This window comes from Schistocerca nitens, chromosome 5 (assembly GCF_023898315.1).
Source record: "Schistocerca nitens isolate TAMUIC-IGC-003100 chromosome 5, iqSchNite1.1, whole genome shotgun sequence".
NCBI classification, from domain to species: Eukaryota; Metazoa; Arthropoda; class Insecta; order Orthoptera; family Acrididae; genus Schistocerca; species Schistocerca nitens.
In genome coordinates, this window is record NC_064618.1 from 89200646 (window position 1) to 89226876 (window position 26231).

General features: G+C 38.4%; 1 protein-coding gene across 1 annotated transcript in view; it reads right to left on the reverse strand.

The window, feature by feature from the left end:
* Positions 1–21390, reverse strand: part of LOC126259323 (uncharacterized) — a 77564-nt gene extending 56174 nt beyond the window's left edge. Inside the window, exon 1 of the mRNA XM_049956007.1 lies at positions 21123–21390. Within this exon, the coding sequence (XP_049811964.1) occupies positions 21123–21180 (58 nt within the window). The 5' untranslated portion in view covers positions 21181–21390. The remainder of the gene's footprint in view (positions 1–21122) is intronic.
* Positions 21391–26231: the final 4841 nt, after the last annotated feature.

Genomic DNA, 26231 nt, shown 5'->3' on the forward strand with positions numbered 1-26231 from the left:
AATGTGACTACAGCACAAGAATTAAAAAGAAATCTACACACTGAGGTCTTGATCCAGTTCAAAAAAAGTGTTTGCTACTCCAGAATTAGGATATTTAACACACTCCCATCAGTTACCAAATGTCCTCGTAAACAACTGCGGAATTTGTCACCAACCAGCTTTCGGCTTCTTAGGCCATCTTCAGGTGACAGTTCAGTTCAGTGTGACAGCTGTGACCTGAAGATGGCCTAAGTGTCCCTGTAAACCATTTGTGAAACTTTACTCGTATTATCAAATATTTGACAATGTGTTTTGTCTGACATGTTTGTCAAACAGAGCTTGCTTCAAGTGTTTCAGTGAAATATTGACCGATGGAAGACGTTTGTGTTGACATTTTGTGAAAAAGACTTCTAATTTACTTCCTGTATCGAAACAGTACTGCCAATTATCAAAATGGTGGCAGTGCCGCATATCTACCAGTCATGTATTATGCAGGAAGATCTCAAAAAGAAAATATTCTACACACAACTTACATGCAGGAGTACAGTAAAATAGAAGAATTCTAAGCTCTCTGGTTCTTCCACAGGTGATTTTTATGTTACCGCACTGTGGTACGTCTATGAATTTTCATTACAGAACCAAGGAGAAGAGAACACATTCACATAACTGTCTTCTTTTACAATGTGAATGCGAAGTAACTAACAGGTTATTTCAAGTCTGACTGTCCATTTGGGGAAAGTTTATGTGATCAGCAAGTTCCGAATGTAATTTCCATTGCCATGTTTTCATGGGCATATTTTTTCTCTGTTTGAACCATTCCCTCGCCCAGAATCTTGTTTCCATTTTCTTCTTTAACACAATGCTAGTCAATGCAAGAAATGCTTTATTTGCACCCATTCCACTAGTGCCAATATACTTCATTGACAAACAGCATCTGCTTCAAAAATAAGGTTAAATTGACAAACTTTGTTGGAAATCTGAGAGAGTAAACAAGTATGATTGGTAACGGTGGTGCCCTTAAGAAGCTAAAAGCCAGTTTGAGACCATACAAACAATTTGCAGAACGTTAGAAAGCATTTACTATTAATATAATGTTCTGCCAAGCACTGATGAAAAACTCAGTCTATGTTCTGGTGCAATTTAGAAGTATGTAGCCAACATCAGTTAACAAGTTTTAAGGTCACAAAGACAGTTCACTTGCTAAAAAAAAAAGAATGGACCCAGAAAGTCCAATTTCTTGTTTCCTTACCAAGTCCTCCCCCCCCCCCCCCCCCCCCCCTTTCATGTGGAATGCAGTCACAGGAGAACCACACACACTTCCACTAATTTGATTTTGTCCATTTCATGGCAATACTGTGTCCATTTCTTCAGAACAAACTTCATGAGTAAATCTATTGTGAGGCTGTTAGCATATTTAATTTTTTAAACATTTCCCTACATGAAATTCAAGGAAGGACACCAGATGATATCCTTACAGCATCTTTCTATGCAATGGATATTCTGAGTTGCAAGACTTATCTTACATGATCCTCTTTTCTATCAGTTAAATATAGAGTGAACCACTTATTACACCACCAAAACCATAACTCTCAAGTTTTGGCACAAGCGTGTTTCAATTTGCTTAGTCAAAGGTCTTAGATCATATAACATGAGAGTAGGTGAAATTTCATCATTCAGATATTTTGATACAGTCAGCAAAATGATAGATGACACACTCAGTGGCCAGGACCTTCTGGACTCAAAGTGTGGCTGACTCAGTTAATAGTGAAATGGATTAATATTTCTCTGTCCTCCTACCTTCTTACAAGGGTTCTAACAATTCATGTCTTATTAAACTGAAGCATGAAATAGGTTGTAAGACTGAACACAGTAATTATCAGAACAAGTTTATACATTAAAAGTTGTAATGTTACAAATTCAATGAAAATTTGGTTTTCAGAGAACCAATTACTCTCCAGATGACACAGGAAGAAGCTGGAATCATCCCCTATGTACTGCTATGCTTGATGCTTTTAGATAATTGTATAGTGTTTCTCGGATCGAGAAATTTACTTTTGCTAACTACACTTTTTGCTTTTTGTTAAGTCTTTCCATTAGTGTTTCTACGTAGCCTTTTATATAATCCATTTTATACTGTCTATCCCTTTTTAGTAATTAAAGAGGGGTGGGAGTGAAAACTGAGTTCCCACACCCATATGTGCACATTCACACCAGGTATGCATACAAATAAAATCAGCACGAACAGTGATCACAGAAGCAACATGTGAAACACTAAAGTTAATTGTCAAACTTGTCAAATTCCACGTGTTAAAGTAAACATATTAAATAAGAAATGTAAACAACAAAATTAACAGATGTGTGAAAATTATAGAATATTTAAATGTATCAAAATCTGATGTGTTCAGTCTCTTAAAATACAGGGTGCATCAAAAAGAATCATCTGATTTAGCATGTCTACATTTCTGAAACTAATAAACGTGTACAACAAATTTTATTTTTGTTTTGATGAATGGGATACTCAAATAACATTGGTTGTAGATCACTGTAATATCGTTCTTGTTCAAGTAAAATATTTCGTTACAATGCACTCTAATAACCCACTGTGAAGAAATAACAGCTATCTCTCTCTCTCTCTCTCTCTCTCTCTCTCTCTCTCTCTCTCTCTCTATAGAGAGAGAGAGAGAGAGAGAGAGAGAGAGAGAGAGGGAAACAGTAAGTCACATCATCTTTGTTTTTTGATATATATATATATATATATATATATATATATATATAAAAAGAAAGATGATGAGACTTACCAAACAAAAGCGCTGGCAGGTCGATAGACACACAAAAACACAAATATACACACAAAATTCTAGCTTTCGCAACCAACGGTTGCTTCGTCAGGAAAGAGGGAAGGAGAGGGAAAGATGAAAGGATGTGGGTTTTAAGGGAGAGGGTAAGGAGTCATTCCAATCCCGGGAGCGGAAAGACTTACCTTAGGGGGAAAAAAGGAAAGGTATACACTCGCACACACACACATATCCATCCACACATACAGACACAAGCAGACATATTTAAAGACCTTTAAATATGTCTGCTTGTGTCTGTATGTGTGGATGGATATGTGTGTGTGTGCGAGTGTATACCTTTCCTTTTTTCCCCCTAAGGTAAGTCTTTCCGCTCCCGGGATTGGAATGACTCCTTACCCTCTCCCTTAAAACCCACATCCTTTCATCTTTCCCTCTCCTTCCCTCTTTCCTGACGAAGCAACCGTTGGTTGCGAAAGCTAGAATTTTGTGTGTATATTTGTGTTTTTGTGTGTCTATCGACCTGCCAGCGCTTTTGTTTGGTAAGTCTCATCATCTTTCTTTTTAGATATATTTTTTCCACGTGGAATGTTTCCCTCTGTTATATATATATATATATATATATATATATATATATATATATATATATATATATATATATATATATTATTGAGGGAAACATTCCACGTGGGAAAAATATACCTAAAAACAAAGATGATGTGACTTACCGAACGAAAGCGCTGGTAGGTCGATAGACACACAAACAAACACAAACACACACACAAAATTCAAGCTTTCACAACAAACTGTTGCCTCATCAGGAAAGAGGGAAGGAGAGGGAAAGACGAAAGGATGTGGGTTTTAGAGGAGAGGGTAAGGAGTCATTCCAATCCCGGGAGCGGAAAGACTTACCTTAGGGGGAAAAAAGGACGGGTATACACTCGCACACATATACAGACACAAGCAGACATATTTAAAGACAAATAGTTTGGGCAAACTCTTTGTCTTTAAATATGTCTGCTTGTGTCTGTATATGTGTGTGTGTGTGCGCGCGCGAGATTGTATACCTGTCCTTTTTTCCCCCTAAGGTAAGTCTTTCCGCTCCCGGGATTGGAATGACTCCTTACCCTCTCCCGTGACAGTCTTATTTGGTTTTCGACATATTACATCTTAGCAACAAGTCCAAATCCTTACACAGAGTAGGCACATGGTGCTGCACTTACCAGTAAAATAAATTAATTTGATACACATTAACATCTAATGTACAAGTAACATTTTTTGGAAATAAAACAAAATTCCAATCTTGAAAGATTCAAAATTCAAAAATTATTAAATTTGGAGATATTCAGCATTGTTATGAATATCGTCAATTAGCACATACATGTGAAGCCTTTAAGAAACTTAACAAAATGGTAGAAATTTTAGGTCTGCAAGTAAAATAGTTTGAGATGTAGTGGTTTTTAAGGTTTCAAAATTTAACAATAACTGCATAATTTTGGAAGTTTTTAAAATTAATAACTCAGAACTGAAAGGTCTAAAAAATTTTAATTTGGGATTATTTCTGCATCAACCATTACTGCAAGTGTACAAAAAATTTTCAAAATCTGAGATGTAAAGAACCAGACCATTCGTTAATCTCACAGACAGAAGCAGAAGTCCAGTTGGAACAGGTAATAAAAGAAACCCATCTACACCCTGTACACCATTTTACAACAAACCACAGAAAATACTGACACAAATTCCTGCTTTTGCAAGTAACATACTATTAAGGGTATGATGTGCTTAAATTGTAGCACAGAATATCACTTCAACTGTTTTAACGTAAATCCTAAATGGAAAGTGTGGCATTGCACTAAATGTGACAAGCAATGCCAAAACCCAAAGAAAAACACCAACAAAGACATAATTATTACAGTACTTTTAGAAGACTTACGAACTTAAAAATATAAATATTATGAGTACAAGCAACCTAACAGAAATCACAACGGCGTATCACACAGTGATAAGATAAAAAATGTGGAAAGTGCTTTAGTTTCACACCTGAACAGAATCCAAGTTCACAGTGATAGTTTTTGTCAGTTGACCAACTAGGAAAAACTTCAGAACAGCACTGGACAAAAACTGCAAGCAACATATAAAATATTAGTATTATCAGACAATCATGGATCCTGACTACTTGCAACTATCAGTCAGCACAGTGCAAAGCAACCACGGCTGTGAAACCAATACCTCGTTATCAGAAATGGTGGTGGTGGTGATTTTGGCTTACGAGTACTCAACATCATGGTCATCACCACCCTGACAAAAATTCAGCATGCAAACCTCATGGATGGTGACGAAGGCTGTCCCCCACGTGCAGAGCAGTTTATGATGCATCAAAGCCTCCCTTCCTTCCCCGACAGTTTAGGGATGAGGCCTGATAGTTCACAAAATGTCACCACTCTTGTAACACTGGAATCAGTATTGGTGAGTATGGTGGGCAGATCTCTATCGACACTGAGGGTTATTTGTGATAATATATAAGACATGGTCTAAATATGCTGAATTGAAAGTGACATACCACAAATCCCACCGAGTGATGGATCCTCCCACCAGAGGAGGAAGCCATGCGTTAAACAGCTTTGTCTGATGCACAGCCTGGTAAGCAGGACCCCCTTCCAGCAGTGTGGCTGACACGAAGTCCGCCATGCCTGTGTGGTCGATTTGAGCAACCAAAGCTTGTTTTCTGTCACCTTCAACCACACAGTCTCCTACTGATGCATGATGCATCTCGTCATAATGAGATGACTGTGTGCAATGGGATGGGACATTGACAGGCAACACCATCCCGAGATGCTTGCTTGGCTGCTTTGTTGGCCATGTTTCCCTGTATCCCGATGTGGCCAGGTACAAAGCAAAATATCACCTCTTTGCCACTGTGTTGGAGCCACTGTAAGAAATCATGAACCAACTGGTCTACTGGATACATTTGGTGAAGTGCTTGTAGCACAGTGAGTGAGTCAGAATAGACAAGGAACCTTGTATAGTGATGACTGAATCCTATCCAGTGCCATCATAATCCAATACAACTCTGCATCATAATTTGTAAATTATTATGGAAGACACACATTGAAAACCCTATCAGGAAAATCGGCAGAACAACCAAAGACATTCTCTTGCTGGGACCCATATGTATAAACAATGAAACTGGTATGTACTTAATATGGAAGAAAAAGTTTACGTTTTTTTTTAACCTGGAGTACTGTGTCAAGCTTAAAATTACTTTGGAGCTTCGAAGATACCAAGGCAGCAACGTGTTCCATCCATGGCTGTGTATTCAGAGGTCTGAGATCTATATCCTAGAGACAGTCAGCAGCACGTATCCCAAACGGCTTGGTCACATGGGGACCTTGCCTGAACAGCATTTTTAGTGCCTGTCAAACCAAAAGAACACTGCATCGAATCCAAAGTGGTGGGCATCAGTCTCTGCACACAGACTCTGAACTGGACTAGTGTGAAAAGCGCCAGTCGATATCTGAAATGCCCTCATGGTGGGCAGCATCTAACAACTTGAGGTAGAAAACACAGACTGATCCACAGACCACACTGCCACAATCTAAATGTGATGGAACAAATGCCCAATAAAACTGCAGGAGGCAGGACCCGTCAGCTCCCCACACTTTTCCGCTAAGGCATTTCAAAATATTCAATGATTGGAAGCACTTTGTTCATACGTCTCATGTGTGGGAGCCAAGTTAATTTCGAGTCAAATAATAAACTCAACAAGTGCAGTGTTTCCTGCAAACTGCAAATATTTCCCCCCGCTGTGAGCACTGGATGGTTAAAACTTCCAATGAGCATGGCTAAAACTGACACATGTAGTCTTCTCCGGTGAGAACCAGAAACCAGTTGTCTTGGCTGAGGTTTTCAGCCTCCTGATCAGATGTAGCTACCTCATTATTATTGTACAATTGGAGGAAGAATAGAAGATTGCAAAGTCATCCACAAACAAAGAGCATTTGACAGGGCTCCTGACTGCAGAGGAATGCCATTAATGGCAATGGCAAATAATGTGACACTTAGTACATTGCCTTGATTCTCTGAGTAGGTGGGATTATACTAGACATGGCCTACACCTCAACAGGAAAGGCAAGGGTAAACTGGCTGGGCTAATAGCAAGAAATGGAAGGGGGGAGGCACTGCCAAGAGTGGTAATATACCAGTGGTCATAGGTGTTGGAGCAACACCTTTTTTAGGACAGAACCAAGTCAAGTTCTGAGAAAAGTAAAGATTGAAACAAACCTTCAGTTTAATAAAGAAATCAAACAGCATAATCCTGGCACATTGGATAAGCGAACACAGCTGTTGGTTAAAAAATTATAGCAATCAGCAGAAATTTTATTTCCACCTGATTTCATATCAGTAAATGTGAAATGCCAACTATCTTTAGTGCATCAAAGTATTAGAGGGCTTAGAAGTAAAATTAATGAACTACTTATGTGCACTGATGAATTAGAGTCATCAAACTCTGTTGATATAAAATCTGCCTCTCTGATGGTATAGATATGTTAAACCTTACAGAATTTAAGTTGGCCTCCTACTTCTGTAGACAAAAGATAGAGAAAGGAGGAGTTGGTACATTTGTTAAAAACAGTTTTAAGTTTAAGAATATTGACATTAATGAATTTTGCTTAGAGCAGCACTTAGAAGCATGTGCAACAGAGATAGAATTTCATAATAGGTACTTTATAATACTAGCCGTATACAGAGCACCTTCAGGAAATTTCAACCTGTTTATAAACAGTCTTGAAGATTTATTATCTAAAAAAAAAAAAAAAAAAAAAAAAAAAAAAAAAAACTAAGAGCTAGTGGTTGCTGGTGATTTTAATATAGATGTCCTGAAAAACACTGTCAGTAAACAGTTACTGAAATCAGTTACATTGTCATTCAATTTAATTTCTACTGTAAATTTCCCAACTAGGGTATACAAATGTTCTAAGACTGCCATTGATAATATATTTATAGACAATTCTAGGCAACTAAGCCACATTACAAAAAGTTGTAAATGGGCTATCTGACCATGACATGCAACATCTAACATTAAATTTTGGAAATTGTCAGGGTAAAACATCTCTCAGAACTGAGTACAGAAGGCCAATAAAACAGTCAAAAACGGAGAAATTTAGGAGATTGCTCAAAGAAATTAATTTGATGGATGTTTACAGCATCCAAGACACAAATGGAAAATACAAAACAATCATTAATAAAGTTAGCACCTTATTTGAAAATTGTTTTCCCCTGAAGATAACTCAAATTAAGCAGAAGTCTAATAAGAAACCATGGAACACACAAGGGATAAAGATATCATGCGAGACAAAAAGTAAACTATCTGATACATAGGGACACCTTTGATACTAGCTCATTACAAAAATTACTGCAAAATATTGAAGATTGTCCAGAAATCTAAACACCTGCATTATGAGAAGAAGATAAATACATCCAGCAATAAAATAAAAATAATATGGGATATAGTTAAGTCAGAGACAGGTAGGACCAGAAATGAGGAGGAATTGTTGTTGTTGTGGTCTTCAGTCCTGAGACTGGTTTGATGCAGCTCTCCATGTTACTCTATCCTGTGCAAGCTTCTTCATCTCCCAGTACCTACTGCAGCCTACATCCTTCTGAATCTGCATAGTGTATTCATCTCTTGGTCTCCCTCTACGATTTTTACCCTCCACGCTGCCCTCCAATGCTAAATTTGTGATCCCTTGATGCCTTAAAACATGTCCTACCAACCTATCCCTTCTTCTAGTCAAGTTGTGCCACAAACTTCTCTTCTCCCCAATCCTATTCAATACCTCCTCATTAGTTACGTGATCTACCCACCTTATCTTCAGCATTCTTCTGTAGCACCACATTTCGAAAGCTTCTATTCTCTTCTTGTCCAAACTGGTTATCGTCCATGTTTCACTTCCATACATGGCTACACTCCATACAAATATTTTTAGAAACGACTTCCTAACACTTAAATCAATACTCGATGTTAACAAATTTCTCTTCTTCAGAAACGATTTCCTTGCCATTGCCAGTCTACATTTTATATCCTCTCTACTTCGACCATCATCAGTTAATTTACTCCCTAAATAGCAAAACTCCTTTACTACTTTAAGTGTCTCATTTCCTAATCTAATCCCCTCAGCATCACCCGATTTAATTTGACTACATTCCATTATCCTCGTTTTGCTTTTGTTGATATTCGTCTTATATCCTCCTTTCAAGACACTGTCCATTCCGTTCAACTGCTCTTCCAAGTCCTTTGCTGTCTCTGACAGAATTACAATGTCATCGGCGAACCTCAAAGTTTTTACTTCTTCTCCATGAATTTTAATACCTACTCCGAATTTTTCTTTTGTTTCCTTTACTGATTGCTCAATATACAGATTGAATAACATCGGGGAGAGGCTACAACCCTGTCTCACTCCTTTCCCAACCACTGCTTCCCTTTCATGCCCCTCGACTCTTATAACTGCCATCTGGTTTCTGTACAAATTGTAAATAGCCTTTCGCTCCCTGTATTTTACCCCTGCCACCTTCAGAATTTGAAAGAGAGTATTCCAGTTAACGTTGTCAAAAGCTTTCTCTAAGTCTACAAATGCTAGAAATGTAGGTTTGCCTTTTCTTAATCTTTCTTCTAAGATAAGTCGTAAGGTTAGTATTGCCTCTCGTGTTCCAACATTTCTACGGAATCCAAACTGATCTTCCCCGAGGTCCGCTTCTACCAGTTTTTCCATTCGTCTGTATAGAATTCGCGTTAGTGTTTTGCAGCTGTGACTTATTAAACTGATAGTTCGGTAATTTTCACATCTGTCAACACCTGCCTTCTTTGGGATTGGAATTATTATATTCTTCTTGAAGTCTGTGGGTATTTCGCCTGTCTCATACATCTTGCTCACCAGATGGTAGAGTTTTGTCATGACTGGCTCTCCCAAGGCCATCAGTAGTTCTAATGGAATGTTGTATACTCCCGGGGCCTTGTTTCGACTCAGGTCTTTCAGTGCTGTGTCAAACTCTTCACGCAGTATCTTATCTCCCATTTCATCTTCATCTACATCCTCTTCCATTTCCATAATATTGTCCTCAAGTACATCACCCTTGTATAAACCCTCTATATACTCCTTCCACCTTTCTGCCTTCCCTTCTTTGCTTAGAACTGGGTTGCCATCTGAGCTCTTGATATTCATACAAGTGGTTCTCTTCTCTCCAAAGGTCTCTTTAATTTTCCTGTAGGCAGTATCTATCTTACCCCTAGTGAGACAAGCCTCTACATCCTTACATTTGTCCTCTAGCCATCCCTGCTTAGCCATTTTGCACTTTCTGTCGATCTCATTTTTGAGACGTTTGTATTCCCTTTTGCCTGCTTCATTTACTGCATTTTTGTATTTTCTTCTTTCATCAATTAAATTCAATATTTCTTCTGTTACCCAAGGATTTCTATTAGCCCTCGTCTTTTTACCTACTTGATCCTCTGCTGCCTTCACTACTTCATCCCTCAGAGCTACCCATTCTTCTTCTACTGTATTTCTTTCCCCCATTCCTGTCAATTGTTCCCTTATGCTCTCCCTGAAACTCTCTACAACCTCTGGTTCTTTCAGTTTATCCAGGTCCCATCTCCTTAAATTCCCACCTTTTTGCAGTTTCTTCAGTTTCAATCTGCAGTTCATAACCAATAGATTGTGGTCAGAATCCACATCTGCCCCTGGAAATGTCTTACAATTTAAAACCTGGTTCCTAAATCTCTGTCTTACCATTATATAATCTATCTGATACCTATTAGTATCTCCAGGATTCTTCCAGGTATACAACCTTCTTTTATGATTCTTGAACCAAGTGTTAGCTATGATTAAGTTATGCTCTGTGCAAAATTCTACAAGGCGGCTTCCTCTTTCATTTCTTCCCCCCAATCCATATTCACCTACTACGTTTCCTTCTCTCCCTTTTCCTACTGACGAATTCCAGTCACCCATGACTATTAAATTTTCGTCTCCCTTCACTACCTGAATAATTTCTTTTATCTCGTCATACATTTCATCAATTTCTTCATCATCTGCAGAGCTAGTTGGCATATAAACTTGTACTACTGTAGTAGGCATGGGCTTTGTGTATCTTGGCCACAATAATGCGTTCACTATGCTGTTTGTAGTAGCTAACCCGCACTCCTATTTTTTTATTCATTATTAAACCTACTCCTGCATTACCTCTATTTGATTTTGTATTTATAACCCTGTATTCGCCTGACCAGAAGTCTTGTTCCTCCTGCCACCGAACTTCACTAATTCCCACTATATCTAACTTTAACCTATCCATTTCCCTTTTTAAATTTTCTAACCTACCTGCCCGATTAAGGGATCTGACATTCCACGCTCCGATCCGTAGATTGCCAGTTTTCTTTCTCCTGATAACGACTTCCTCTTGAGTAGTCCCCGCCCGGAGATCCGAATGGGGGACTATTTTACCTCCGGAATATTTTACCCAAGAGGACGCCATCATCATTTAATCATACAGTAAAGCTGCATGTAAAGCTGCATGTCCTCGGGAAAAATTACGGCTGTAGTTTCCCCTTGCTTTCAGCCATTCGCAGTACCAGCACAGCAAGGCCGTTTTGGTTAATGTTACAAGGCCAGATCAGTCAATCATCCAGACTGTTGCCCCTACAACTACTGAGAAGGCTGCTGCCCCTCTTCAGGAACCACATGTTTGTCTGGCCTCTCAACAGATACCCCTCCGTTGTGGTTGCACCTACGGTACGGCCATCTGTATCGCTGAGGCACGCAAGCCTCCCCACCAACGGCAAGGTCCATGGTTCATGGGGGAAGGAGGAGGAATATATAGCTCTAAAAATAAATGAAACCCTGGTAACAAACGCATGTTGTGTTGCAAACCATTTAAACAAGTATTTTGTCTCCCTTACGGATAGCATGGGGTTGTCAAGTTCAGTAAATAATGCAATGGAATATCTGAGACCAGTGCACACAAGCAATTTCAGTAAAATGGAATTGACACTTACTTCACCCAAAGAAATAAAATCCATCAAAGTCCTTGAAATCAAAGCATTCTAGTGGTTATGATAACATATCAACAAAGTTAATAAAAGAGTGTTCATGTGAGCTTAGTCATATATTAAGTTATTTGTGTAGTCAATCACTTGTCACAGGAACATTCCCGGACTGGCTTAAATATGCTGAAGTTGTACCTATCCACAAGAAAGGGGACAAAGAAATGCTATCAAATTACCGACCGCTCTCACTTTTGCCAGCTTTTTCAAAAATCTTTGAAAATGTTATGTTCAAGTGTCTACTTAAGCAGCTTAGTGAAAATAACATACTGTCAAAGTCACAGTTTGGGTTTCTTAAGGGTTCTGATATTGAGAAAGCTATGTACACTTACAGCGAAAATGTCTTTAATTCATTGGACAACAAATCAGAGGCAACTGGCATATTCTGTGACCTGTCAAAGGCGTTTGTGTCAATCACAGCATTCTTTTAAGAAAATTAAAATATTATGGCGTCACTGGTAGTGCTGCAAAGTGGTTTCAGTCATCTCTTACTAATAGAAAACAAAGGGTGTCATTACGTAACACTTCAGCAGTAAGCAATCAGACATCATCTGACTGGGAAGAAATTACATGTGGTGTTCCCCAAAGTTCCATACTAGGCCCACTACTGTTTCTTGTGTATATTAATGACCTGTCATCTGTTACAATACCAGATGCCAAGTTTGTCTTATTTGCAGATTATACAAACATTGCAATAAATAGTAAATCAAATATAAATTTAGAAAGGGCAGCTAATCAAATTTTTACTGACATTAATAAGTGGTTCATAGCCAATTCACTGTCATTAAACTTTGAAAAGGCCCACTATATGCAGTTCAGAACTTACAACAGATTTCCTTCTGGTGTGTGTATAAAATATGACGACATGGAAATAGGAGAAGTTGAGAGTGTAAAATTCTTGGGATTACAACTTTATCATAAATTCCGTTGGGAGCAACATACTAACAAACTGATAAACCACCTAAACAAGTCTCGTGTTTGCAATGCGAATGATGTCAGGCATAGGCGATATAAATATAAAAAAACTGGCATATTTTGCTTATTTTCACTCCATTATGTCATATTGTATCATATTTTGGGGTAACTCCACAAACAGAGAAAAATTTTTTAGAGTACAGCAGCACCTGAAACTGCACTGTGAGCACCTCATGTGACCTCGGGATCAGGCAGCCAGACGAGGTGGTGGTTGACCATGTGTTCAAGAGTCTTATCCATACAACTGGTAAGGGGTAGGCTACATGCTGGTGACTGTTAGGGATGCTACTGTCGTGCCTGGTTTCCTTAATGGGATTAATATTGCCCCCTTCCGAATCATGGGGTACTGTCCATCACACCAGATCAACTGAAACCATAAAGGAGCTGTCCTTTCACTTCACAACACAAATGATGGAGCACAGCATAATGGATCTCATCAGGTCTTGGAGCAGTCTCTCTGGCCACAGACAGAGCTGATTCTAGTTCCCACAAGGAGAATGGAAGGTTGTAGACTACTTCATTACACAAGAAGAAATGGAGCTTCCTCATCTACACAGTCCTACGAAACACCTGAAATGCAGGAGCTAGTCTGGATGACGAAGGGACTGTAAGTGTTGAGCTAAAACATGAGCCATGCCATGTCTAGGTGAGTTCACCAAGACCACTTTTCAACAAGGCCATAAGGGGTTGTGTACTGCCCTTGCATGAAATCCACCTTACTGATTCCTGAAGTTTTGCAGTGGAATTGGACCAATTAATGAACATTGCGAACTCCTTCCAGGAATCCCTCTTCTGTTTTTTTTATCAGTCGGGCCACATGTACTCTTGCATAAAGGCTTTCTGTAGCTGGATGGTGTTTGAAATTCCGTAGAGCTGTTCGTCTGGTTCTGAATGCCAACCAACACTAGTGAATAAAACATTCTCGGTTTTCCAGCTGCATCAATTCGAATAAAATCCTCGAGCTTTCGATGGCCATCTCTGCCACCGTCTTCAGAAATTCACTGACTGCCAGGGCTGCTATGGTTTCTCACTTATATAGGCATGATGACGTCATCAGCAGACAGGGGCAGGCGCCACCTGACATTACCGGTGCTGCCACGGGCAATAGCTCCGCTAGCTGCCCGGGTCGGCTTATGTGCGCGTGCCACATTGGGTCAATCTGATTGGTTGCTGATGCTGTCACCATGCCTATACAAGCAAGAAACTGTAGCAGCCCCAGCAGTCAGTGAATTCCCGAAAACGATGGCTATCGAAAGCTCGAGGATTTTATTCGAACTGACACAGCTGGAAAATCGAGAACGTTTTATTCACGTATGCCGTCGTGAAAGACTCCAAGGACACGAACCAACAGTAGTCATTACACCAAGGTACAGGTTGTCATCTGAAGTGATTGCTATACTGGGGGTGATATGGGCTACTGTCTCCTGTGCACAAACCTTTTGTTCAAAAATAGCCTGTCGACAGTACAGCAACCAATTTGCCCCCTGAATCATCCATCTTTGTGGTCTCGTGTCGACCACCACCAGAGTCAGCAGACTGATTCACATTGGAGAATGGTCACTAGAATATAAATCTGTAGACACTTTCCACTGAACTGAGTCTGCAATAGCTGGGGATAAAAAACAAAGGTCAATGGCTGAAAAAGAGCCCCAGCTGTGGGAAAGTGTCATCTGACCCGAGTTCAAAAGGCAGACAGTCTCAGAATGGACAAGTTGCTCGATATTTGACTCCTGCACCAAGAGATACTGAGCCCCACAGCATATTGTGTGCACTGAAGTCCCCCCACAGGGAGGAATGGGTATGGGACAGCCCACAAGAGTTCCAACAGAGCATCTGCAAGGAATGTAGATGCACTGACTACAGATAACACAGTGTGATGTTAAATGGTGCTAGGACTTTCATGGCAACTTCTTGTATGGCTATGTTAATAGGGACATCAGAGGAGTGGCACCTGTCATCAATGGGAACAGACACTCCACCTTTAGCCCTGTCTCTGGTAACATTGTCCTTCCTGTAGAGAGTAACCCCTAAATGCAGGTGTGTCTAGGACTTTGAAATGGGTTTCTTGCAATCAGATGCAGGTCAGTTTCTCCTGACCAGGAGGTCTAATTCTGCCAAATGTGATCTGTATCCATTTTAGTTCCATTGCAACACAGGTGTCCCTGTGGGAGCCATTGATTAGTGATGGTTAGTCTTGCCTTTCTCTCGCAAATGCAGTGTTTTATCCAGGTCAGGGGTAACGTTAGCCGGTGCCCAGCTATCCGGTTCCTCCAATTGGAAATCCATATCCTCAGGAGTAAAACCCCCATCTGAGAGGGAGAGAGCTCACCGAGCCGAAGGTTTAACTGCCACTTTCTTTCGACTTTGAACTACTTTTTGACGGACTTTTTCCTTACTTATGGGGGGAGTTGGTTGCTTGGGTTGAGGGGACAGCTTGGTAGTCTTATGACGGTTGGCAACAGTATGTGGCTTAGCCATCACCGATGGCTTTTGAATGATTTCTGGTTCAGTGTAGAGTTTTCCATAGATACACCGAAAAAAACATGTGTTTGTACTTGAATCTGCGGTCAGTTTGTGTGAAGGTGTCACAGTGGTCAGTTTGTGTGAAGGTGTCACACTTGGTGACTGGCTACTTAACGGCCAATGCAAAAGTAGTAGCAAAAACTGGAGGTTGCTTAGCTTTGAAAGCTTTTTTATCTTTACCACACAGTATGTGTCTCATGACTTTCAACTGCTGCCTTTTCCTTTCCTCATTGTAAACCTCACACTTGCTGCTCCATACGGAGTGATCCCAAGAGCAGTTTTTACATTTCAGAGAAAGTGTACAAGAATTGCCCAACTCGTGAACTGAGCCTCCACAATTTCCACGTGCAGCCCTCCCATTACATCCCGTAGTGGTATGGCCAAATCTTTGACATCTGAAGCATCACACTGGATTAGAAACAAATGAACAAACCTTAAGACAGAGATAGCCTGCAAGGATGTGTTCAGGTAATTCTGTACTACTAAACGTTAGAATAAATGTTACAGATCTTTCCAATGTGCCAGAGGTTCTTCTCATACATTTCTGCACCTCACTAATAATGCCCATACTTTTCCATTCTCCACAAAACTCTGCAAGATCCATCTTGATTACATCGGAACAGGTAACCACGCCTTTCCAAAAGTTAAGGGTGTCATTCAAAACAGCCTGGACTGGATAGTCACCTAAGGCCTTACATATCCCAGAAGCTTAGATACTTGGTTTGAATTAGTAGTTTCAACTAGAAGAGTTCCAGTATGAAGTCGTCTAACACTTTTTAGGGACCCAGCAATACCTTCCAATGCCTTGTGAAGGCATTCTCAAAGATTTCCCCTATTCTCTTTATTGCAATGAGTGTTATCGCACACTAATGGCCTGTTAATGTGGGTCTGAGACTACTACTCCAGGGGGCTGACCAACCCAGCTCTCTGACGAGTGGGTGTAGGTACTACCTCACAGTACACCTGTCCCATTAGGAGTAGTTGTTTGATGAGACCGTTCCATAGTGATACCAAGAGACGCTAGGGAAACCAACATCGACCCAGACAGAGCTCTGCATGCCTGAGCAAGCCTTACACGACCAGGAGTGGCAGGTACCTCAGGGGTTGCCTGCCAGACTATTTTATCTCAACAGCCATTCACTTCACCGGCACCTAACATACTTTGAGGGTTTTTTCTTAATAGGTGTGTGTACATTCCTCGCAGTACAGGCAGTGAAGCCAAGGCCCCCATTCTCCGAAACATACAAAATTCCTGGAATAAGTGATGACTGACTGACAACCTCAGCTGCCGACAGGTGTTGTTATACCTCGATGTGGACAGCTGAAAATGTGTGCCCCGACCGGGACTCGAACCTGGGATCTCCTGCTTACATGGCAGATGCTCTATCAATCTGAGCCACCGAGGACACAGATGAATAGCGCGACTGCAGGGACTTATCCCTTGCATGCTTCCCGTGAGACTCACATTCCCAACCGTCCGCAATTCTACATATTTATTTTACCTTATAGACATTTGGGCAGTGGGTGATCAAGGGATGCCTCAGAACGTGTCCTATCAACCAATCCTGTCTTCTAGTCAAGTTGTGCCCCAAATTCCTCCTCTCCCAATTTCTTTTCAGTACCTCCTCATTAGTTATGTGATCTATCCATCTAATCTTCAGCATTCTTCTGTAGCATCAAATTTATCATCCATGTTTCACATCCATACATAGCTGCATATAAACATGCTGAGGATACACTAGAGATTACAATGGCCAAAGCATCACTATCACCATCAGTATCAACAACAAAACTTGCAGCATCTGCACCAACTCTAACAAAAACACCAACATCTCCAGCACAAATAACTGTAGCAGAAGTAGTGCCAACAACAGCAGCTGTAGCAGTACCATCATAAACTTATGCATTTCATAACAGCAGCATCAACAGTAGCAACTGCACCATCAAAGGGAGGGAAGGGAGCTACAGAAGAAGAAGAAGAAGAAGAAGAAGAAGAAGCAGTGTCAAATGTCATGGGTAGGTGGACAGCAGACCATCAATCCTCTCTGCCTAAATGATTTTTTGGTCTAAAGCAGCAAGAGGAAGAAGCCCACAAGATTAGTAGTGTAAAAGATTCTATAGACCCACTCAAAATGACCAATCTGAAAGGAATAAAAGTGTTGATCTTAAAATTTACTGCTAATCTGAATATGAAAGTGGTAAAAGATAAAGAATTTACTGTAATGAGATGATAGATCGGTATTTACCATCACAATGTAAGAAAGATTACTGGAGTTTTCATTTTTAGAATTTATTGTAAATAAAGGATAGGTTTTATATTTTTTTGTTTAAGTGAATATTAGACTACTGAACATTAGTCAGTGGTGGTACTGCTACAGCTGCTGCTGTTAGTACTGCTTCTGCTTCGGTTCTTTGTGGTAGAGATGACGACGGTGTTTTTGTCGGAGTTGGTGCAGATGCTGCCAGTTTTGTTGTTAAATTTTATGGATATGATATAGTGATATTCAGAAAACTGCACATAAGAGGTGCTGCAGCAATCTGTTAACCAGTCACTGAGTTGCTCTATTATGAGACTGGATTTAGATTTTTTTGTATGAACAGAACTTTGAAACTGCTGATATATTTAGTGAAAATTTTAAGTCAGTAATAATATCCTTCCATAAATCAACTAATGTTATCACAAATACATTTTTAGATAAACTGGACACGACATTAAATGTATTAGAAGACTACATGGACGCACTATGTTATAGTACATGGAGATCTGAATACAGATTTTGTTACAACACAAATACAGTGTCGCTGAATTGAAAAATCTACTGAGACAGTGCAATTTACCCTCTCAATAATCGACCTGCAGAGACCACACCTGTCTGGACAATATTTTGGATTTAAAATTACAGAAGAATTGTGATGATAGTGTTCCCATTTGCAGATCAAAATCCTATACTCTTACATTATAGAAGTAGGTCCCCTCTTGATATCAAGAATATAACTACACCAGCCACAAAAGTTATCAGATGTGTCACTGAGGATAAAATTATCAGCTTTTGTCATTCTCTTGCTGAAGATTGGTTTGGCTAATGCTATGGCGACATTCCACTTTATGTTATGATATTTCATTTATATAAATGATATGCCCTCTAATTCTACAATATTTCTGTTTGCTGATGACATTAGCTTGGTAGTGAAGGACATTATGGGCAACATTGGCTCTTTTTCTGATACTGTAGTTTGTGACGTAAGTTCATGGCTTGTAGAAAATTAACTAAGGCTAAATCACAGAAAGACTAAGTTTTTACAGTGTCTAACACACAATTCAACAAAATCTGATGTTTTAATTTCACAGAATGGGCATATGATTAGTGAAACTGAACAGTTCAAATATCAGATAGATAGTAAACTGACATAGAACGTTCAGGAACTTGTTCAAAGACTTAATGATGCTATTTTTATTATTTGAACGGTATCTGAAGTAAGTGAACAACACGAAAATTACTCTACTTTGCTTATTTTAATTCACTTAGGCCATATGGTATTATATTTTGGGGTAACTCTTCCCAGTCTAAAAGGATATTTTTGGCTCAGAAACGGGCAGTTCAGGCAGTATGTTGTGCAAGTTCGCAAACCTCTTGTTGACCCCTGTTCTCTAGTCTGGGCATTTTGACATTGCCCTCTCAACATATATATTCTTTACTGTCGTTTCTTGTTAACAATATCGGCTTATTCCCAAGAATAAGCAGTTATCACTCAGTTCATACTAAGTGGAAATCCAACCTGCATTTGGACCGCACTTCCTTAACTCTTGTGCAGAAACGTGTGCAGTATACTGCTGCATCCAGTTTCAATAAGCTACCACAAGAATTCAAAAACCTTAGCAGTAATCCACACACCTTCCAATCTAAAATGAAGAGTTTCCTCATGAGTCACTCCTATTCTGTTGAGTTTCTTGAAAAATTAAGCTGATTCTTATGTTTGCCGATTGCATTTACTTAAACATATAACAACTTTCTTAGGTTTATGAACATTATTTTATCTATAATTAGTTTTATGCTGTAATTTCATATGCTGACATGTTCCATGACCTTTGAGATTTGCTCCTCAATTTGGTCCTATAGAACTAGACGTGTAAATAAATTAATATTTGACAGGTTTTTTGAGGCATTTTTTAAAGAATTTACTGACAGTTTTTCCATATAGTAATGCAAAGTAACTGACAAAGCCTTCAAAAACCAAAGTTTCAAGCAGACAATATCCATGTTATACCACAGAGCCAGCCAATTTTAAAAATAAAGTTAGCTATATTGTTTTATAACGTATACAATAGCTCTAAAGACTGGCCATGACAGATTAGACCATGTTAAATCTAGGAATAAGAATAAAAAAAGGCCAATGTGGAATCCAAACAAGCACAGAACCAGTTTTGCGACTGGAGTCAGCACAGGTTGTTACCATCATCATCATCATCTGGATGGTGCATTATCTTAAGGAGGCCTACTACTAGAGGATAGAACCAGTTATACTTTTACTCAATGACTGTGCAATTGAGACTTTCTTACTAATTTTAAATATGATCAAGGTCCAATAGTACCTCAGTTTTTGGGCAAAGTGTAGTTGAATAATATCGAACACAGCCACCGGCTTGAGAAAATTACTTTATTCAGTAATATCATCTAAGACCTTCGACTACTCGATAACAATTGGTTCAAAAATTAACATATGTGATCAAATGACTTCAATCCAATATTCAGCTTCGAAATATATGAACTCTTATTGCACACTATTTGCATGCCACAAAAAGATGCAGGTAACTTGTGTATCTGTTTGCTCATTAGTTACCTTACAAGTAACACTGCCTAGCCTGCGCATTGTTAACTGTGACAGGAAATGTGTAACAAACATTCAAAACAACGTACAACACAATCCTACCAGAAAATTATCTACCCATATCATTGTGTGGTTGATGATTTTAGAACACTTACGCACAAGTAACAGAACTAGGTGAATCTGTATCATCCGCATCTCTCGCCCAAAGGCACTCTTTCAATGAGGAATATACTTTTATACAAATGGTTTCAAAACAGCAGAAAACAAGTACTTAGTGCACTGTTTAGAGACTTACAGGTAATGAACCCATTAGGTCTACTGAGTAATTTCTGTACAGTATCTAAATCCCAAAAACTAACACAGTAAAAAAAAATTCTTCAGACACTTGAATAAACCAAAATGTTTGTCTTATTATTACATGGTGAGAAAATGTAACTACTCTGTTTAACAACCATCTATGTATTACAATGATTGATTGCAAAATTCACAGCTATCGAGTAAAGCCCATTTCATCCACTAATAACAAAAGAAATGGAAACTTAAGTGACGGGTCAATTCGGTTACAACCATCATGAATTTTATGGGAATGTTGGATTCAACCTAGTTCAACTACTAGCTTGACTATGCTCTAAATTGCAATATCAATGGCATGAAATGTTAGTTAATAAATTACACATTGATAATTGCTATCGGATTTACATTGCAACCCCAACTATAACTGAAAATAATAGTAACTCACGAATTCAATCGGATTTTCAAAACCATAGGCACTATCTCTCTAAATAATACACGAAATTAACTGCTGTATTTGAACAGCTGAAAATTAATGTGACATTTCTGTTTGTATGAGAAAAAAATAAAATCACTGAAAAATTATCCAATAACTCAAAAAAATTACTCGGTAGAAACAAGCAATATAATGAACAAATACTTACTATTGCCTACACAGTGTGTGTTCTCCATTTTTAATTTCGATATACTTTGGTTCGACATTAGCTGTGCAGTTCCCTCAGCTTGACACAGCAACAGTTGTATTACAAACGCAGGCACTAGTGAATGAACTCAGATCTTATTTTTTGCGTCACAATACCGCAAGGTTTTCAATTAATTCCATTTACTAGCATTTGTTCAAACAACCCATACGCTCGATGCACTCCATATGGTGTAACATGAAGTTGCCCAACACATCTCCCACAAAGAACACAATCTGTCAAAGATGTGAGGGCAAAAAAGTTTTTCTTGGTTCATACCAAAGTTCTTCAACATCTAAAAAAGCCCAGAGCCGATCAAATCATATTTTACAATCTAAGGAGATAGCATAAATATTTATTTTGCGTGTATATCCGAGAGCTGTTAAAATTCAAACAAAAATTAATAACTACCATATAGTGCAAGATATTTAAACTGAGAAAAATTATCCATTTCGTTTATCATTTTACGACAAAAGATACATAATCAGACACGTAACGCTTTGAACTCCTGGGATTATTTTTGATATGGTTAGCGCGACTACGTTAAGACATGAAATCATTCCCACAGTGACACTTCTTCCTGACATCACTATGACGTGTACATACCCAGTTTCGACCGTCGGGGATGTTTCCCGACTTTCACGGTCGAATAGACACGGAGCGCGGTTAGCACCAAGCTACGTGGTATACTTGCTGTCGTAACTTAATAACTATTAGAAATAATGCCACTGGTCGCTGTTTCCAATACTCATTAATTTCAAGCAATAAACTGCGGATAATCAGGATATGCATTTAAGAAATGCTGTCTGCAATTTGCACAGTAATAGTGTATGCCTCATAAGGATCAATAAATGGAAACTTATTTAAAGATTACACACCAGTGGATAAAGCACATCTTGCTCATCTTATGCGATTCGACCTCTTTATTGACTTCTTTTTAACTGCGCTGTTCATTCCTTTGAGGACCATATGCATAACGTTATGTCGACTAGTCACGTACACAAAATTAAACATACTTTGCATAACACAACAGTAAATGTAGTATTACTATAAGACTATCATATAACCGTAAAAAGATTGTAATTACGTGGTATCGTTGTCACTGTGGTAAACATTGTTGTACACAAATTATAGTGGCAACTCATTATTTTCAATTGATACATTAACTCCAATTTTGAAAACTATTGTTGCCTTTTCTTTTTTTGAAAGTAAGAACCAACCAACTTCACACTCGTCCTTTTCATGCTTTTTTTTTTTACGAAAAATGCTTATCATTAAGCTCTCTCAATGGTAAAAGTGTGCTAGTTGTGTGAAATATATTCTAATTTGTGCGAAAAACTATAATTCACTGCGGGAAAAAGATCTTATTCTTTTGCACTCAAAACAACTGAGACAAGGAGAAGAGACAGAAACCTGTGCCAGAATATATTTCACTTGCGTATGTACTTTAATAGAAGATCTTCCTATTTAAAAAAATATCTTTTCAAATAAATAGCTTGTATATTTTCTTTTAGAGATGGCAAAGAAAAAGTTACCTTTTAATCCTTTTTCAATTGTGACAGCTTTTCCATGCTTTCTATGCTGAGTGGCACTTAGTATGTTTTACCAGATGATCAGCATGTTTTGAATATTTACTAGCATTTGCGTGTTTCATGAATAATTTGTAAATTATTGACAACTGCCTCTGAATTCCAGGAGAGAGCGCCCTTTATAAAGATAAGTCATAGTTTAACATTGTTACCAAAAATCTCAAAGTGTATTTGACCAATTTACTTCAGATTTTTCGACGATACTCCAATAAACATTCAAATCGACAAAGGCTACATATGTCAAGACAAATAGTAGTTCAATGTTGTTACCAAAAATCTCGGAAAGTTTTTGACTGATGTGCTTCAGTTTTTTACACTATGGTTCAAATGGTTCAAATGGCTCTGAGCACCATGGGACTCAACTGCTGTGGTCATAAGTCCCCTAGAACTTAGAACTACTTAAACCTAACTAACCTAAGAACATCACACACATCCATGCCCGAGGCAGGATTCGAACCTGCGACCGTAGCAGTCGCACGGTTCCGGACTGCGCGCCTAGAACCGCGAGACCACCGCGGCCGGCTTTTACACTATACTTTAATAAATGTTTACATGGACGTAGGCACACATTTTAATATATAAGTACACACACAGACAGACACACACACACTCACACACACACACACACACACACACACACACACACACACACACACACACACACATATATATATATATATATATGTATATATAAAAGTCCGCAGCTCGTGGTCTTGCGGTAGCATTCTCGCTTCCCGAGCACGGGGTCCCGGGTTCGATTCCCGGCGGGGTCAAGGATTTTTCCTGCCTCGAGATGACTGGGTGTTGTTGTGTTGTCTTCATAATCATCATTCATCGCCATTATGGTCGGTGGAAGGCAATGGCAAACCACCTCCACTAGGACCTTGCCTAGTAAGGCGGCGCGGGTCTCCCGCATCGCTCCCCTACACTCTGTAAAGGAGTATGGGACTCACCACCATATATATATATATATATATATATATATATATATATATATATGGGAAACATTATTGGTAAATAGCTCAAAAAGTTGTGATTTACTTCGGATTGTTTAAACCACGCGCTAACAAATATTTGGACTCACATATGTAATGCATAACTATGTGTATCATATAACAGGAAAACATCATTAGCAAAAATATCTTGGAAAGTTCTTGACCAATTTACTTCAAATTTTTATGTGATATCCTAATAAACGTTTGGACTGACTTTAGCAACAGTTTTTTAATATGTGTGGCATATAAACCTATGTATAAGATTTATATTGCTATATAAGGACAAGTTGTAGTTTAACCATGTGACCAAAAATCTCAAAAAGTTCTCGACTGATTTACTACAAATTTTTACATGATTTTCCGCTAAAAATTTGGAGCTACATTGTTTAAAATTTACACACACACATACAATAAAAAGGCAAAGCATTGTTTACATTCTAACCAAAAATCTCTAAAAGTGCTTGACCAACTTACACCACATTTGCTCTAACAAACCTTCAGACAGACATAGACTACATAAATTTAATATATATAGTATATAAATGTATACATGATATACATGATATACAGAAGGGAAATATTGTTATCAATACAACTTTTACCATTGTGTTGTGTTAAACTTGTATAATTAGCAAAAATCTTGAAAGCTTTTGACCAATATACTTCAAATTTTCATGTGATAGTCTAACGAAATTTGTATGGCCATAGATTATATTTTTGAAGTGTCTTGCAGCAGCGTTCTCGATTCCCACACACAAGGTCCCGTGTTCGATTCCCAGTGGGGTCAGGGATTTTCTCTGCCTCGTGATGACTGTGTTTTGTGTGTTCTTCATCATCATTGACTCGCAAGTCGCCGAAGTGGCGTCAACTTAAAAAAGAAAAGGACTTGCAATACGGCGGCCGAACTTCCCCGCATGGGACCTCTTGGCCAACAGTGCCATACGATCATTTCATATCATATTTTAATAGGCAAATGTTGTTATCAAAAATCTGAAATAGTTTTTGATCGATTTGGTTGAATTTTTGCACAATACTCTAACAAATATTCAGAAACACAGACAGAGCCCATACATTTTTTAAACCATAATGTACTAGTTTTTAGTTAAATTCCTCCATGAAAAGGAAAATGCTGTCCTGTGAAGATATGTGGTTTAGTTTTCTTCCTCACAGCAAGTTTTAACTATTATGTCAGGGCATTTAAATTACCATAAAAATTGTTTCTCTTATTTATGATATTTTCCTTATTTGTAATTTTAAATAAAATGTATATACACAACATTGCACTGTTTTGTTTTATTCCATGCAGTCAGTTTTAACAGTAGAGTTGTATTTATGGCAGATTGTGAAATATTTATTATTTAGCGTATGTGGGTCAGATTGTGATTAGAATACTACTATGGAATTTGAAACATCTGAAACTTTGCAATCCCAACCATTAGCGGATTAAAACAATATGAAATACTGTCATTGGAGACACTATCCTCACAAATCCAGCAGTTGGAGATGTCTCTCTAGCTCCCAGAATCAAACATTTTTTATTTTTCCTTTTCCCTAATTATTTATTATATGAATGTTTTCTTTTCTTTGTTAGTAATAATAAATTTGTACATTGCCACAGATGATGGCAAAATAGGCTTTTAAATTTTACGTTTATAACACAAGAGCAACAGCCAGAGAATATTCAATTTTTTAACAACTTTGTTTCAATTTTGCTTGAGAGTTATGTTTTACATCCCACACAAAAAGGACGTCTAATTTTTACTTGTGCACCAACAATGTGTGTAGTAAATGCTGTGTGTGTATAAAATAAATATACATGTTAAAAGTTATCAAAATCACAAAATATTCTTATTTATTACGCTAATATTCGTTCACAAGCATGACCTTCGCCTGCAATCATAAGAAGAGGCAGTAATTTCTTCCATCCTGGAAGACATCTTGAAATACATATGAGCTAATAATCAGGATTTTGTGGATGGACTGTATGATCGGTAACCACAGGAAATTAGAGGTAAATTAATGATGTCATCGTAACACAATTGTGAGTTCTGTTACATATATACGTGTGTAAGAATTGAACAATTGCCTTTTTGTTAAGTCCCTTGTTTGCTGCAACTTTCAGTCATTCTAAAAATCTATATCGATAGAGTAAGAGAAATTATTATGATACATTATTCATTTTTGTGGCTTTAGTATTTGTGCATTGCATTATATTTTTCTTACACTCTGAGGAAGACTGTTCATGGAACCAATTCAGTTTCAACAAGAATCCGTGCTTTAATCCCAGTACTGCAAGTAGTAATCGTCTCTCATCATGTAAATGTCATGCCAATTCATACTCTTTGTGTTAGCTGTTGGACTGACTCCCAGTACGTTTACTCCAAATCGACCTGCACAATTGGCGACCAATTTCCCAGCGAATGTTACATGAACATGCCCAAAAATTTTGTCATTATTGTGTAAAAGAAAAACTAATGTTTGTCTGTTTT